Here is a 15,397-nt window from a genome sequence, read left to right on the forward strand (position 1 = left end):
TGTAACTCTAGTTCCAGGGCTTCTGATGGCCTTTTCTGGCTCTAGGGGCTCCTGAGTGTACATGGTACGCATGTACTCAAGCAGGCTCACACACATATTCATACATTTTTATTATTACTGTTGTTGTTTTGAGACAGAGTCACATTATGTAGCCTTGGATGCATTGGAGCTTGCTATGTAGACCAGGCTGGACTCTTACCCACAAAATTGGCCTGCCTCTGTCACCTGATTGCTGGGATTAAAGTTGTAAGCCACCATATCCAGCCAATACATACACTAAAAAAACAATAAGTCTTTTAAAAAAGATACTTGTTTTCAACATTGTCACAACTGTGCTCTTCTGCAACGTCTTCTCGGAGCCTTCCCTGGGCACACCCTCATGCCTCCTGGGGGACCTGAGTGCACTGAGTCATAGATCCTTATTTGTGTGTCCAACACCATCCAGACCATGAGCTCTGCTGCCGGGATGGTAGGCCTGTACCTATGGCTTCCTTTTCCCCAGCCCAGGCCTTGCACAGAGAAGATGCCCAGAAACAGTCTGCAAAATCAGCAAGTGCATTCTCAGAAGTGTTCACTTCAAGAAAAACACTTCTGGATCTGTTTTCATGTAAGACGGATTTTAAACCCCTTATCAGGCTTTCATTGGCCAACACGTGCTTAATTTGTATTGCCCACAATTGAAGATGCTGTGTCTTGCACCATCTGGTATAAAGAGTCTCAGCTTCTCCTGTACTCTGAGGATACAGAGATGGGTCAGTTCCAGCCCTTCGTAGGAGTCACAGCTTTGTAGCAGACACATCTGTAGACAAAATGAGCAGTCAGTTGTTTGGTGGACTGAACGTTGTGTGAACAGAAACTGCCAGAATATAGATAAAGTGATAAATCTAAAAAGGAAGAAGGGGTGAGCAAAGCTTCAAGGTGAAACCGAATGAACTTGGATTCTGCGTCATAAGCTGGAAACAAACCCTCTGCTCACACCAGCTCCGATCCAGGGGAATATTCTAAGTCCTGCGTGTTGTAATCTCTGCATCAAGAGGCAGGGGCAGGAGCATTGCTACAGTTTGCCTGGTCTACAGAGTGAGTTCTAGACCAGTCAGGGTTAAACAGTGAGATTATGGTCAAGCATGGCAGAACTCACCTTTACTATCAACCCTCAATAGCAGAGGAAGGTGGATCTCTTAGTTCAAGACCAATCTGATCGACTTATCAAATTGGGACCTTGCCTCAAAAGAGATAAACAGAAGAGGGAAAAGAAGGAACAGGAAAGAAAAGGAAGCAAAGGGAAGGAAAGAAAGGAAAGGAAATTAGTGAGCCTCTGTCTTAAATAACAAAATGAAGTCGGAGCTAGGTGTCAGGCATAACTATCAGGGCCTCAGATAATGGCATCAGGACTAGGTCTTCCTTCTATGGTTAGCTCTGCTAACCTTGGACGGGTCTCCTCTCTGTCCTGCTAAGGGTACACCTTATATAACCTTATGCTAAGCACACATTCCATATTACTGCCCCCTCCTTTCCTAATGTATCTCCTCATATACGGCCTACTTGTGATCAGGTTTTGGCCAGAGAGTCTTTTTTAGGGGGACCCAAATTCACGTCGGACACATTTGTCTAGTGGGAAAACCTGAGTCAGGACCAGACCTCTGGGTTTTAGTTGCCTCATGTGGGTTTTACAAATATTGAAAAACTCTAAGGCACTGCCCCTCCTCCCAGAAGCTGAAGATCTGGTAGGAAAAACCATAATAATTCCTCAATAATTATGCTGGCTAGCTTTGCTTCAACTTGACACAAACTAGTGTCAACTGAGAAAATTTCTGCATAAGATCAGTCTGTAGGCAAGCCTATCCCTAGTCTTAATTAGTGATTAGTGAGGGATGGCCCAGCCCATTGTGGTTGGTGCCATGCCTAGGCTGGTGGTCCTGGGTTCTATAAGAAAGCAAGCTGAGCAAGCCTTGAGGAGCAAGCCAGTAAGCAGCACTCACCCATGGTCTCTGCATCAGCTCCTACCTCCAGCTTCCTGCTCTTTTTGAGTTCTTGTCCTGACTTCTTTCAGTGATGAACAGTGATGTGGACCCAAGCTGAATAAATCCTTTCTTCTCCAAGTTTCTCTGGTCATGGTGTTTCATCACAGCAAGGATAACCCTAAGACAATAGATTTTGAGGTGCTTTACCATCCACACCTTCAATTGCTTCTTAGAACCTTATGAGATTTACAGGATAGAGATTCCTGTTTGGCAGGTAATGATCCCAAATCTTAAAGTAAATTAACCCAGGGCCCAGAGCCAAAGATGTCTTCACCTGGCCATCCCCACCACTGTACCTAAATCTTCACTGCCTGTGTGGCTTCCAGTCTAGGAAGAACTAGGCAATTCTGCACTTCTGCGTTCAGATGGTGCTCCCGTAAAGACAGCCACATTTGTTGCCAGTCTTCTATCCTGATGACTCTTGAAATGATTTGAAACACCTAATGAAACAAACGGTGCACTTATGATCCTAGGGTTCCAACATCACCACCCTCATCTTGAAGGATACCCCCTTCCTCCTACTCCCATCCCTCCCCCTCCCACCCCACTCTGCCCCACCCCTGCTAGGGCATAGTTCTCATCAGAGGCTTGAGAAGCCAGGGCAGGAATTTTAATTGAGGAGATATTACAAGGAAAGGGAAAATAAATGGGAAAATAGATACATGAGCTATCTCATACACAGAATCGTAAATGCCCAGGGTTGAATTATTGACCCTGTTTTGGGGAAGGGGAAATTGGGTCTCAGGAGGTTCTGCCTGTAGTTGGCTAGAATCATGGATGGGAAATATTCAGAGGAAAGAGGGTAGGGGCTTATTCTGGTTTGTTTTTAATATTTCTTTTTTTTTCTTTTGAAGCAAGATCTCACATACTCCTGCCAGTCTGCCATCACATTTTCTGTAGGCCAGGACGACATTGGACTTCTGGTGCTCCTGCACTAGCTTTTTTTTTTTTTCTTATTTAGTTTTTATTCATAATCATAAACTTAACTTTGCAATCCAGCTAGACTTGAAGGGGAATGAGGAAAATATGGAACCCAAAGAACTTCAGTGAGAGCAGCGATTACAGGACATCTGCACTAGCTTTTAGTGCTGGGATGATAGGTAAGTGGTGCTGTGTCCAGCTTATGTGCTGCTGCGGATTGAACCCAGAGACTGGGCATGCTCTATGAGCACTCTACCAACTGAGCTACATCTCAGGTTTGTCCCGGCAATACACAAAATGTTTTTTGGTCATTTTTCCCTAAATAATACAGTACAAGGACTCTTTACATAACACTTATGTTGTATTATGTATTGTAACTTATCTATAGATGATTTAAAGTATGTAGGAGGATGTGCACAGACTATATACAAATGCTACACTATTTTCATACAAAAGACTTGAGAATTCTTGGTTTGTGGTGTTCAGAGTAATGGGAGCCAGTCCTCCACAGACACAGGGTTGACTGTAGTCAGAGGCAGGTCCAAGGGTTAATTCAAGATTGACAAGGAGTGAGTATCAAAACTTGATGCAGTCACCAAATCTCCTCCAATTCATTATTTCTCCTGGCAAAGCGCAGGCCTCTCAGCTGTTGATAGACCCCATTGATGATCCCCCCTCCGCAGCCTTCCCTCCCATGTACTAGCCATGCTGGGAAAACTGGGAAAAGCACACATCTGGAGTCTGCTCTCAGAGCTTACAGTCTAATGGGGAAGGCACCCCAAATGAGCACAGATAAACTGAAAGCTGGATTGAGATCTATGAAGAAAAGAGACCTGGGTGGATAATGGTGTCTTTATTGAGAGGCAGAGACTTGGGGAGCAGAGGGAGCTAGGGTTCCAGTCTCAGCATGTCACTTAGAGATGAGTGGGATGTTAGATCTGGGGACCTGATGCTTGGAGGATTTAGCCTAAAGGTTGAAAAGCTCCCTGCTGTCCTGCCAAGCATTCTTAGGTTCCGTCTTGGAGAGCTTTCCTTGAGAACACAATGCCAAATGATTTCCATGTCCGTAACTATTGTTCAATATCATCCAATCAATCACTTATTCATTCAACAAATTCATCATACAGTCTCTGCTGTGCTAGGATTGGTTCTGGGAATGGCTTGGTACACTCAAAGACTTCTGTGCCAGGCTTGGAGTTGACAACTAGAGTGAGCAAATTAATCATACCCAGAACAGAAAGTGCTGTGTTAAAAGGGAAGTACCATACAATCACCAAAATGGGCCTTGGAAGCAGTCATATGTAATACCAGTAATGGGGAAGGGTCTGTTCAGAGATGGCCAAGGGAGTAAGCAACCATGGTGCGACTGGTGGGTGGGTGTGTTAAAGTATCCTGGGACTTAAAACACTTGGGCTTATTGCCACCCTTAGGCCTCATGGGAATGGGAAAGGGGAATGGGGATTCAGTGGGGAGATGGAGCCTCAGCTGAGGATATAGTTGGAACACTAGCAACAGCCTAGAAAATCAAAACAAGAGAGCCAGTGAGACAGCTCAGCAGGTAAGGTCCCCCACACCAGATCAAAGTTCACACCAGATCACCCAAGTTCAAAGCCAGAAACCCACATGACAGAAAGTGCTATTGACAAGCAAAACTGGAGGGGTTTAGGGAGTAAGAGAAGGAATAGAGTGGTTAAGAGAGGACTCCACAAGAAGTGGGCATTGAAGCTAAGACTTGAAGGTGAGTCTTATCTATACATACATTTGTCTATATCTCTAGGTTGAGTCTCTTCCCCTAGCCCAAGTCAGCACATCCCAGTCTCCATCTCCACTCCTCCCCTTCACACTCCCCATCTTAGTTCCTCAGGGACACTCTGCCCCCTTTCTTCTCAAAGGAGCAATGCCTTTACTGCACACATCCCCACTGCCTGGTGCACACATCATTCTGTCCAGCCTCATTGGAAGCCTGCAAAGCCCAGCTGGGGGACATGAGGCCACCCAGAGCCCAGCTGGGGGACATGAAGCCACCCAGAGCCCAGCTGGAGGATATGAGACCACCCAGACCATTTTCCAATGGCTCCTTGGTCAGTTGCCCTCTCTAAAGGAAAGATTAGGTTAATGGTTCATGTTCCCAGTGGGAGCAGAGACTGAAGGGCAGAAGGAGGCAGTTGAGATGTGAAGATAGATGTCCTGACAACAGGGGCCACTTCCTGTTTTTGAGACAATGAGCTTCCACCATGTCATTGGTGAAGCTGGACAGCCTTGTGGCAACGTGAACTACAGAGGATTCGCCTGGAGGGGAACTGACCAGAGAGCTGTAAGTCCTTCTTGCTTAGGTTCTGTGCCGAATGATTCTAGAACTCTAAGGTGGTATGAATCAGAGTTTCTGATTCTAAAGCATTATTGGAACAGATCGTCTGTGTCCTCAGAGCACTCCTGACAGGGACAGTTGTTGCTCCCCTATGTCAAGAATGCAAAGTTCTTCCCAAACTAGGAAAAGAGGGAGGACCTTGACTGAACCAAGGCAAGTCTCTCTCTCTCTCTCTCTCTCTCTCTCAGGTTTTTCTATATAGCCTTGCCTGTCCTGGAACTCCCTCTGTAGAACAGGTTGGTCTTGAACTCAGAGATCTGCCTACTTCTGCCTCCTGAGTGGGTCACCACCACCTGACAAGGCTAGTTTTAATTTTTTTTCAGATTTAATTGTTTTATTTAATGTCTATGATTATTTTGCCCAGCTGTATGGCCTATTACCCCACATGTGTGCCTGCTACCAGTGGAGGTCAGGAGAGGGCATTAGATCCCCTAAAACTGGAGTCACAGATGGTTGTGAGATCCTAGATGGGTACTGGAAACCTAACAGGGTCCCCCGCAAACGCAGCAGGTGCTCTTAGCTGCTGAACCATCACTCTACCCCTGTTGAGTTTTGTCATTGTTCTTGTTTGTTGTGTGCCTAGGAGTTTTGTCAGGGGGAGGCAGGGCACATCTTTAATCCCAGTGCTGAGCAGGCAGAGGTAGGCAGAGCTCTGGGAGTTTGAGGCTAGCTGGGTCTACAGAGTGAGTTTCAGAACAGCCAGGGCTATACAGAGAAACCCTGTCTCAAAAATCACATAAACAAACAAAGAAAAAAAGAAAAGAGAAACGAGATTCCCAGTCTCCCAATGGTGCTTAAGACTGGCCTTGAGGGCACCTGGCATGTAAGCGGTGCACAGACATCTACAGAGGCAAAACTCTGAATGCTGATTTCTGGGCCCCACTCTGGGTCTTTTGAATCCAAACCTCCCAGGAGGAGCCCACCGCCCTCGGTGTGCAGACTGGAGCAGCGCATACTGGGGTAATCGGGATGACGGCTCTCAGAGGTGGTGTCCAGCTTAGGGAGGAACGGCTGGATAGAAACCTGCCACACAGAAACAACACAACAAGGATGTGTTCTGAAGGAGATTAGCAATTATGCACAAAAAGCCCACCACGTGGCAATCTTGTTTTTCCCTAAGCACGTATTAGGTAATCATATCCTAATATTCTGTGATGGAAATTACTCACCTTGGAAATACTGCAGTAGATCTTTGCGAGAATTGTGAGGGAGCTCATCTGAGTGTGTTCGTTGTGTGACCTCCGCTAGTGAAGAGAGCTTGGATAAGTGGTTGCTACAGAGTCCCTGAGAGGCAGATCCCTATTTCTGTCATCAACAGGAAAATGACACTTATCAGCGTCTCTTCTATATCAACAGAAACAATTTTTAATATCATCAGAAACAATTTGGATGTGGACCCAGTGGCTGGAAAACAAGTGTTCTGGGACAGACACCAGTTAAGAAGTGAGTGGATACAAGTTGAGACCGGGCATGTGACACAGACTACTGAGGGGGGAGATGCCTGCTAGAGTACGTGGATTCTGAGACCAAGCTCTGACCGAGCTCTGCGCTGACTTGCTTGCTGAGTGTAGAATCACCTCCCCAATTTGGGCGTCTGCAAACTGAAAACAGGGTATGTCTTAGAATCAGATGTTTTCTTTGGCTATTCCGGTTTTAGTATTTTGGATTCTGAAAACACTTCTAATCTTACCGTAACCCTGTGAAGAGCGAGTGCAGGAATGGTGGTACCCATAGACAGGAAACCAAGGCCCCAGAGAGGAGCTGCCCAGTGCCACACAGCTACACAGGTACCAAGCCCGACTCCACCAAAACCTAGCGCTTGGTCTGGGTGTTTGGAAATCAGCTTTTCGCTAGGTTGGCTGAGACTTAAAGGAGACACAGACGAGAAAAATTCTGTCTGGGATCCAGGAAGCAGGTGGTTCCCCGCAACCGCACCCGGTTAAGGCTAAGGAGCTGGGCGGAGGCGCCCCAAGACAGCCAACGCTGAAGCTGGAGTGCTAAGGCAGGGCGGGGCCAGAGGAGGGACACCCTGGGAAGGAAAAGGGAGCCAGAGCCAGTAGGCGTGCAGAGATCTGAGAGCACTGAGCGCATCTGGGCATTATTGCAGTGTTCACCGGAGACAGATCGTAGAGGCGGGTAAGGCGCTACAGGGTTGGAAAAGCTATCCATAGTCCGGGCAAGACGTGCAGGGTTTCGGTGTTTTCCTTCAGAGGGGGGACCCGACGTGGGGTGCTGCTAAAACACAGAGTGGATCTTCCTTAGTGAGAAAAGCAGGTATTCCCAGGAACTATAGGGATTAGAGAGTTTCGCTGCGCATGGAAAGTCGTGTGTGGTCCGAAGGCGCTCTCCCAGGCTTTCCTCCAGGCAGCAAAGGCTCCTCCTCTCCTACCGATAAGAGGACACTCACAGGTCTGCAGCGGGACACTCACGGAAATAACATTCCAGGAGTCAGTCTTGCTCTACCAAAGCTGCGGGCTCTGCAGAACTGCCCTACCCATTCTACTCCACTGTGACCAGCCCTCGGCGATCAGATCCTCCGAAATCCCGGGACGGGCTGAAGCATCTTCCGCTGTTAGTAGCAATTCTAGGTTGAAAGTCAGGAGTCTTGGGTTCTAGTTTTCAGGTAGTGTAAATTGATGCAGGTCAACCATGGCTTTGTGCCTTATGCTTTCTTAGGTCACCTCCTGTAAAATGGGTCTCCTGCTCCAGTTGCCCCCATGTAATCCAATTAGGGCAAAGGGGAATGTTTGGGAGGTGTCTCAGCCAGTGTGTTAGAGCCCCGGGAAGCAAAGTCCTAATCTCTGCCTCCTTCTCTTTATTAATTTGCATGGGAGGAAACTGAGGACCCAGGATAATCTTATCACCAGGGACCATATTGAATTAGAACCAGTGTTTCCTCACTCCTAGCCCAGGACTCTTATTTCACGTACAGATATCGAATAAACTCATTCTCTCTGGCTCCAGCCACTCTGTAAATTGCAAATGGAGGGGTGCGATAACTGGAGGCATTAAAAACTGCCTTTAAAGTCTGTTGACTCCCGGAAGATGAAAACCGACTAGCAACTTTCTTCAGTTCAAATTCCTCAGGGCATGTTTTCTATCTGTAACGCAGGGGAGCTTGAAGTACCTTCTAAGAGGGAGGCAGGCAAGACCAAGAACCTCCATCCTATGCTTGGCTACACAGACTGGCCAAGTAGGGGCAGGGAAGGCACTTGTAAATGGCAAGGACCTGCAGGATTCATCAGAAAGGGTGGGACACAAAGGAGGTGGGCGACCCTTGGTGGCTGTGGGCTGTGAGAGGGCACAGCAGAAGGTAGGCACTTGGGATGACTGCTCTCAGAGGTGAGCTGAGCCATGGATGGCTATGGGAACAATGTGAGCAGGGTTCCCAGTAACTTTCTCATGCCTGCTCCGCCTATTGTCTCCCCCAGTTCTCACGAGGTGAGCTGGGCACTGGTAATTACCTCCGTCTTACAGATATGGTTCAGAGGAAAAGCATTCAAGGTCACATAGGCAGAACTAGGATCATGAAAGGTACTCTTGAAAGGCGAGATCACAGGCTGAGACTTGGGCTATCTGTGTGCCTTCTGTGGGTGTGGATGGCCACACCTTTGGTAGGTACACAGGGAAGAGCATTGCAAAACCATTTACCGTTCTCTGGGGGCCAAGAATGTTTGCCCTTTGGATAAACGGGCTCAGATCAGATGTGGGAAGTGTCTGGGTTTCCAAAGGAGACTCAGAATTTCCCTCTCTTGCCCCATGCCACCTGCTCAAGGGGCCTCCCCTCTATCTAAGGCAGCTTATCTTGGGGTAACTGGGAGTCTTTTCTACTTTGGTTTTCTATTAAAACATTGAAAGCTGATTCCATGAAGCTGTTAGGGGATGAGTTGGGGAGGGTACTCTCTTATAGGAGAGAGATTGAGTCACTTGTTCTTTTTGGTGCTCACTATGTAAACAGGCCTGAAGAATAAAGAAATGCATGAGGCCCCTGCCCTGAAACCTCCAAGCATATGTGCAGGGATACACTGGGCCCACATCGACACTCACAAACAGATTCCAAATGGCCCAGTTCTCTAATGAGGCTGTTTTGAAGGCACTCTGGTAACAAACAAGAGGGGAAACTGACTAGTTATTGAGTAGGGGAGAGGGGTGTTTCTGGACCGGCTCTAAGCTGGTGGTATAGAGCAGGGTCTTGAAGAATGAGCTTGCCAAGCAGACAGAAAGTGTAAAGGAATTCCTGCTTAAGAAAAGAATATGAGTAAAGGCAAGAGGCGTGGGAGTGCAAGGACTGTCCAATGAGCTCACAGCCTGGCGTTCATTATCATGGTCACAAACACTGGGAGAGCCACAGGGAAACAGAGCCAAGGCAGAGCCACATAGAGAAGAGTTCGATAATCGTTAGTTAGTTAGTTAGTTAGTTAGTTAGTTAGTTTGTTTGTTTTCCAGTTTGCTCAGTAGCTGTTAGTCTGCTTTCTAAGCTAGCCCATTGTCTATTTCAATCAAAGGCCTCTCTACAACAGGGCTCTGCCACGTCCATCCTGGAAACTTGATAATCAATGACTCTCTAGGAGTTGGAAATCCGGGGACTCAAGGAAGAGAAACAAAACACCAGTGTTTCTGTCTGTGCCCATTTGGAACCAAGAGGTGGGTTATAGGCAACCGGTCTGTCCCTTCTTCAGCTCTCTGCTTCTCCTTACCCCAACAGGATGCCCAGAATCTGCCTTCTTGTCTCCACCCAAACCCAGCACTGAAGGATACATACTATGACCTCTGTGGTCTGAGAGGCCCTGATGGGAAGGTCTGATGGGTTCCAGTTTGACTCCACTCATGAGTCCCACCCTGTCCTTCACTTGCTTCTTACCCCAACTTCCCACACACTCTGTCTCTTCCCCTGGGCCAGATCACCCTTACAGATAAGAGGCTAAGAGGAAAAAGGAGGAAGTGGATCCATTTGGTCCTCACCTTACCTAGGCTGGAATGTCAGGTATAAGTCAATCCCCAGCCTCAGAAATATCTGAGCCTGCTGGGAAGACTCTGTAGCCTCTCTGTCTTGGGCTTGAAGTCCTCTAGAAGGCTACCCAAGGGCTGCTTCCACCAGCCACTCAGTCTCCCAAGATCTCACAACATGGTTCCGTGATTCATAATGTCACAGGATATTTGAGCTGACCATGACCCCTTCATTTTACAGATGCAGATAGAAGCTGAGATTAAAAGGGGGGAGGGGAATCACATGCCCAGAGTCACACAAGTAGCAGTGGGACAAAGACAGCTGCCCGGGCTTCCATTTCCTTTACTATAAGACTGTAAAATGAGGACAGTCAGCCTTGGTGAACTCTGAAGTCCTGTCCAGTTCCTGTGCTACACAAACTGTCGCTGCTTTCTGTGGGATTTACAGCCAAAACTTACATAATTCTCTTTAATCTTCATGACAAAGCCATGCTACAGAGAGTTAATTCTAGGACACGTTCATTTTAATTATTTTATTACATTTATTGGAGGGGGGTGTGCATGTGGAGGTCAGAGGGCAGTTTTCAGGCGTTGGCTCTCTCCACTAGGGTGCAGGATCAAACTCAGGCCATCAAATTTAGCAGCAAGTACCTTTACTCACAGAGCCATCTCGACAGCTCGCTGGGACACATCCACATGCTGTCTGTCCAAACAGATTTGATTAGTAATGTGTCATTTATTTCTATGAGACTGCAAACTACCATTTTTACCTTGGGATACTAAAAGGCTCCTACTGATCTACCAGCACCCTCAGGGAGGAGAAGGGTTTTAGGTTGTTCCATTGTCAAAAAGTCACCTGATTAAGATGTTGTGAGCCTGGACTGGGGAGACAGCAATCAGATGTCCCTTGGCCACTGCATAGTTCTGTAACTATAACTCTAGGCTAGCTTGAGCCAGTTGTTGCAGGAAGGGGAAAGGAGTATGGGTGGGTCAGAAGCCACAGAAAGATGCTTGCGCAACCCTTAGGAACTGGGAGATCACCCTTGGTTCTGAGGTTTGTGTCTCTGGTTCCTTCCTCTTCCTCCTCTTCTGCCTCCTTCCCAGTTTCTAGCTCTGGGCCTTTCCTGTTAACACCACGACTCTGGCTGCTTCCAGATGCACCTTGCAAGGAACTGAGGGGTTGTGGGACATCCACGAAGAGATCCTCAAAGATGTCTCAGAGCCAGCAGAGTCTCTGAACTGTTTGGTGAGCTCTTCAGATCCATGTTATCCCCCCTGTGTTGTGCCAAGTGAAAACCCTTTCCAAGGAAAACGGACCAGGAGAGAGGGAGAGCCGGGAGAGGTTACCTTAATTATGTGGATGCTTCTAGTTTCCAAAAGCTGAGTGTATGTATTTGCTTCTCAAAACGAGAAGCACGAGAATCCTCTTCAGTGCAGTAAAAGAGTGAATTCTTCCTGCAAGCTTGGGAAGCAGGGTGGAGACGGCAACCTTCTCAGGTATAGTTAAAAATGCATAACCCCAAACCTGACCCCAAACTGAGTGCTCAGCTAAGAAGTATCAATGGTGTTCCTGCTTGCCACTGGCCAATGTAAAAGAAAACTCAGATTTCTTGCTTTTTACTCTTTTTTGTTTGGTTGGTTTTTGGGTTGTTTTGTTTTGTTTTGCTTTGCTTTGCTTTGCTTTGTTTTGTTTTTAGACAGGGTTTCTCTGTATAGTCCTGGCTGTCCTGTAGACCAGGCTGGCCTCAAACTCAGAAATCCGCCTGCCTCTGCCTCCCAAGTGCCGGGATTAAAGACATGCACCACCCCTGCACAGCACTTCTTACATCTAACACAGGAAGTCTGTGTTCTTTTCCCTCCTTGAGGGTACAAGTACTGAATGGTAGAGAACCTCAAAGGCTTTGCATGGAATGTAGGCCAGTCTTGGGTGGCAGTAGGGTGCTGCTCTATTATTCTATTCTCCAAATTTTGCATCAAGTCATTATAAGTATTTATCATCATTAGAACTATGGGGAAGACACCTGATAGATAATAATCATGTTTGGTATGTACAGGTAATAATAATGATTATATAATGATAATAATAATAATAACAGTTCTACCTAGGCGAAGGAGAGCTTTGGGATCAGCCACTGAATATGGTTGTCTGGACTCCTGAAAATAGACACTATTTACTATTCCCTGAACAAGAACAAGCTATTCTTTGTTTGGGGTCTCAGTTTACCTGTGTATAAAATGGAAGGAGTTAAATTAAACAACTCCTAAAGTTCTTGTGGCCCAAAGTCTAATGAATTTATATAGTCCAAGAAAATAAAGAGAGTAACACGGCTTTCAATGGCCAGGAAAGACTATTCTACACGCACTGTGGGATGCTTCCGTAGGCAGAGAGGAAATCCCACTTAGCACTTCTCACCACTGAGTCTGAGGCTTCGTGGAGAAGACAGACCAGAAGAATGGAGAAGAGATGATAGTATCAGGGCTCTCGCCTAGGTATGCAAAGTGGGGAAGTTGTTCACGACATGGGTAAAAAGCCACCCTTTCTGTTTTCTCTCACCGTCAGATCACATTCCAGCTCTTCCCATACCTCAATATCTGTTGCTATGGAGACTTCCAACGGGACTGAGACCTGGTACATGAGCCTCCATGCTGTGCTGAAGGCTCTGAACACAACCCTTCACAGTCACTTGCTCTGCCGGCCTGGGCCAGGACCAGGGCCAGACAATCAAACTGAGGATCGTCGGGCTAGCCTTCCTGGTCGTAATGACAACTCCTACATGTATATTCTCTTTGTCATGTTCCTATTTGCCGTCACTGTGGGCAGTCTCATCCTGGGATATACCCGTTCACGCAAAGTGGACAAACGTAGTGACCCCTATCATGTGTACATCAAGAACCGTGTGTCTATGATCTGATGTGAGGAACCTGAAGACAATGGAAGATTACAATGTCTGAGGATTGTCTTCTGGTGCCTCCGGAACTCAACTCAACCATATCAAGCCACAGTGTATCTATGTAAGATCAACAGGAAACTGGTAAGAGGATTAGGTCATTATTAGGACCAGAGAAGAGGGACTGATAGGCCCAGTCTTGTGGATGAGACATTTTTCGAGACACAGATGCGCATTATAAACTCAGAGCCCATGAACACATATATATAAAGTATGGACAACCAGCAAGTAGAAGAGGAAGCTGTGGCGAAGGGAAATGGGGCAGAAAGATGCTCTGGATATATAATCTTTTAATGTATGATCTTCAACATGAGAAACCTTGATAAAACTGAGAATGCTACTTATTTGCATTGATTCATATTTTATTCGTTAAATACTTTTAGCATGTGTGGGTTTTGCCTCATCTGCCAGGAAAACAGAACAAGTCCTGTGACTGGAATCCAGGAACTCTGGTCCTTTCTTCTAGGACTTTTCAATCCCATGTAGGGTGAGATCCAGACCAGAAGAACATTCAGCCAAGCACAATAACACATGCCTATAATTGTAGTGCTCAAGAGGCTGAGTGGGGAGGATCATTTGAATTCAGAAGTTCAAGACCAACCTAGGCAAGCCCTATGTTGGTAGGGACTTGGTGGGGGCTGTTGAGAAATATCTTACTTTAACAGATATTACCAAAGACATGTCACTGTGTTAATGTATAACTCTGGCACTTCCTGGATCTTAATGCAGATGGCAAAGCACAGAGTTGTGAACACTGCCCTCATGAGTGACATGGTCATATGAGTCTTGAGCCATGCTACCGTGCCCTTCCCAGTCATGGCTCCAATCCCAGGGATTTCACTACCTTGAGTGTAGCTTCCACTCTGAAGTCTGTGAGAAATGTTTTAATAACAACTTGAAACTTCAAACAAAACAAAACAAAACAAAACATTTTAGCCAGGCAGTGGTGGTGCATGCCTTTAATCCCAGCACTTGGGAGGCAGAGGCAGGCAGATTTCTAAGTTTGAGGCCAGCCTGTTCTATAGAGTTAGTTCCAGGACAGCCAGGGCTACACAGAGAAACCTTGTCTCTAAAACAAACAAACAAACAAACAAACAAACAAAAAACAACTTGAAACTTGCTTCTAGGAGACTATTGTTACACCTAGGAGATGACCATGTTCAAAGATACAGTATGTAAAAGGTTTGGTTCAATGGGATAACCAGTTGTCATCTTACTTTTAAAGTGGTATAAACTTTATCTGGTTATGCTGATTAGCAGGGGGTTTGTTTGTTTGTTTGTTTGTTTGTTTTCTTGTGTGTTTTGGCTTTGGTTTTGTCAACTTGACACAATCTAGAGAATCTGAGAAGAGGGAACCTCAGCTGAGAAGATGCCCCTATCCTTCTGGCCTGTAGGTAGGCCTGAAGGATATTTTCTTGATTATGATTGATGTGGAAGGACCCAGCCCACTGTGAGTAGTGCCTTGGGTAGTAGTCCTGGGGGATATAGGAAAGCAAACTGAACAAGCCAGGAGGAGAAAGCCAGTATGTAGCGTTCTCCATAGATTCTGTTTCGGTACCTACCTCCAGGTTCCTGACCTGATTTCCCTCAGGTCGGATGGTGACCTGAGAGATGTAAGATGAAATAACCCTCCCCCCCTCCAAGTTTCCTTTGATTATGATGCTTATCACAGCACTAAAATCCCCTAACCAAAACAGATGGAGGCTTCTCTTTTTGCCTTTTTCTTTTCTTTTTTTTTTTTTTTTTTCTTTAGTGTAATGAAGTATTTAGACTTGAAAGTGTAAATGCCTTATCAAGCCTGGTCTTACATTCATATACATTCATTAGGCTAAACATGTACAATTGCTATTTGTAGGCCAAAAGCAGGTTTGCATACGTGTTTCTGCCTGGTTCACATAGCATGATGGTGAAGTGGATTCTCTACCAGCTATTTGTCCCAGGTCCTGGACTTGGAACCACTCACTGCTGTGTCTGATTTCCATCGAAGGGGTCTCTGTGTGCCTCCCAGAAGGCCTCACTGAAACATATATATTTGCATTTAGCAATCTTTCAAAGGATTTTTGACAGCAGTTATCTCAGTGGCATAGGATTACAGGTGGTCTTCCCTTCCACGTCAGTGGGGCGTGTCATACTTGACTTATATGACCCAGCATACCATAGCTGCATTCTAAGGGGCAGGAAAGATGCTTCTC

The 15,397-nt window shown here is 46.3% G+C and overlaps 1 protein-coding gene and 2 long non-coding RNA genes across 13 annotated transcripts; 1 reads left to right on the top strand and 2 right to left on the bottom strand.

The window, feature by feature from the left end:
- Positions 1-95: 95 nt before the first annotated feature.
- On the bottom strand, positions 96-5,350 carry Gm34821 (predicted gene, 34821). Of its 2 annotated transcripts, none has more exons than NR_169134.1 (4): positions 5,248-5,350; positions 2,318-2,461; positions 2,005-2,139; positions 96-799 (listed from the first exon to the last, which is right to left on the bottom strand). It is a non-coding gene; the product is annotated as a predicted gene, 34821 (long non-coding RNA). The 2 variants fall into 2 exon arrangements; NR_169133.1 differs by having other exon boundaries at positions 1,980-2,139.
- On the top strand, positions 5,187-13,549 carry Kcne3 (potassium voltage-gated channel, Isk-related subfamily, gene 3). Of its 10 annotated transcripts, none has more exons than XM_006508062.1 (5): positions 5,187-5,256; positions 6,667-6,753; positions 9,831-9,954; positions 11,362-11,503; positions 12,818-13,549. In XM_006508062.1, exon 5 carries the CDS (start codon positions 12,858-12,860, stop codon positions 13,167-13,169), a length of 312 nt encoding a protein of 103 aa, XP_006508125.1. In that variant the 5' UTR covers positions 5,187-5,256; positions 6,667-6,753; positions 9,831-9,954; positions 11,362-11,503; positions 12,818-12,857; the 3' UTR covers positions 13,170-13,549. The 10 variants fall into 10 exon arrangements, with proteins under 10 accessions (XP_006508125.1, NP_001347395.1, NP_001177798.1 ...); NM_001360466.1 differs by lacking the exon at positions 5,187-5,256 and adding an exon at positions 5,350-5,463 and having other exon boundaries at positions 6,667-6,922; positions 9,816-9,954; NM_001190869.1 differs by lacking the exon at positions 5,187-5,256 and adding an exon at positions 5,350-5,463 and having other exon boundaries at positions 6,667-6,922; positions 9,816-9,954; positions 11,413-11,503.
- Positions 6,064-7,371, bottom strand: Gm51453. Its single transcript, XR_003946660.1, has 3 exons — positions 7,001-7,371; positions 6,480-6,911; positions 6,064-6,333 (listed from the first exon to the last, which is right to left on the bottom strand). It is a non-coding gene; the product is annotated as a predicted gene, 51453 (long non-coding RNA).
- Positions 13,550-15,397: the final 1,848 nt, after the last annotated feature.

Source organism: Mus musculus, chromosome 7, assembly GCF_000001635.26.
Source record: "Mus musculus strain C57BL/6J chromosome 7, GRCm38.p6 C57BL/6J".
NCBI classification, from domain to species: domain Eukaryota; kingdom Metazoa; phylum Chordata; class Mammalia; order Rodentia; family Muridae; genus Mus; species Mus musculus.

What these genes read in the sequence shown, in the direction of transcription:
- Kcne3 (XM_006508062.1), top strand. Translation starts at nt 12,858, where the DNA reads ATGGAGACTTCCAACGGGACTGAGACCTGGTACATGAGCCTCCATGCT.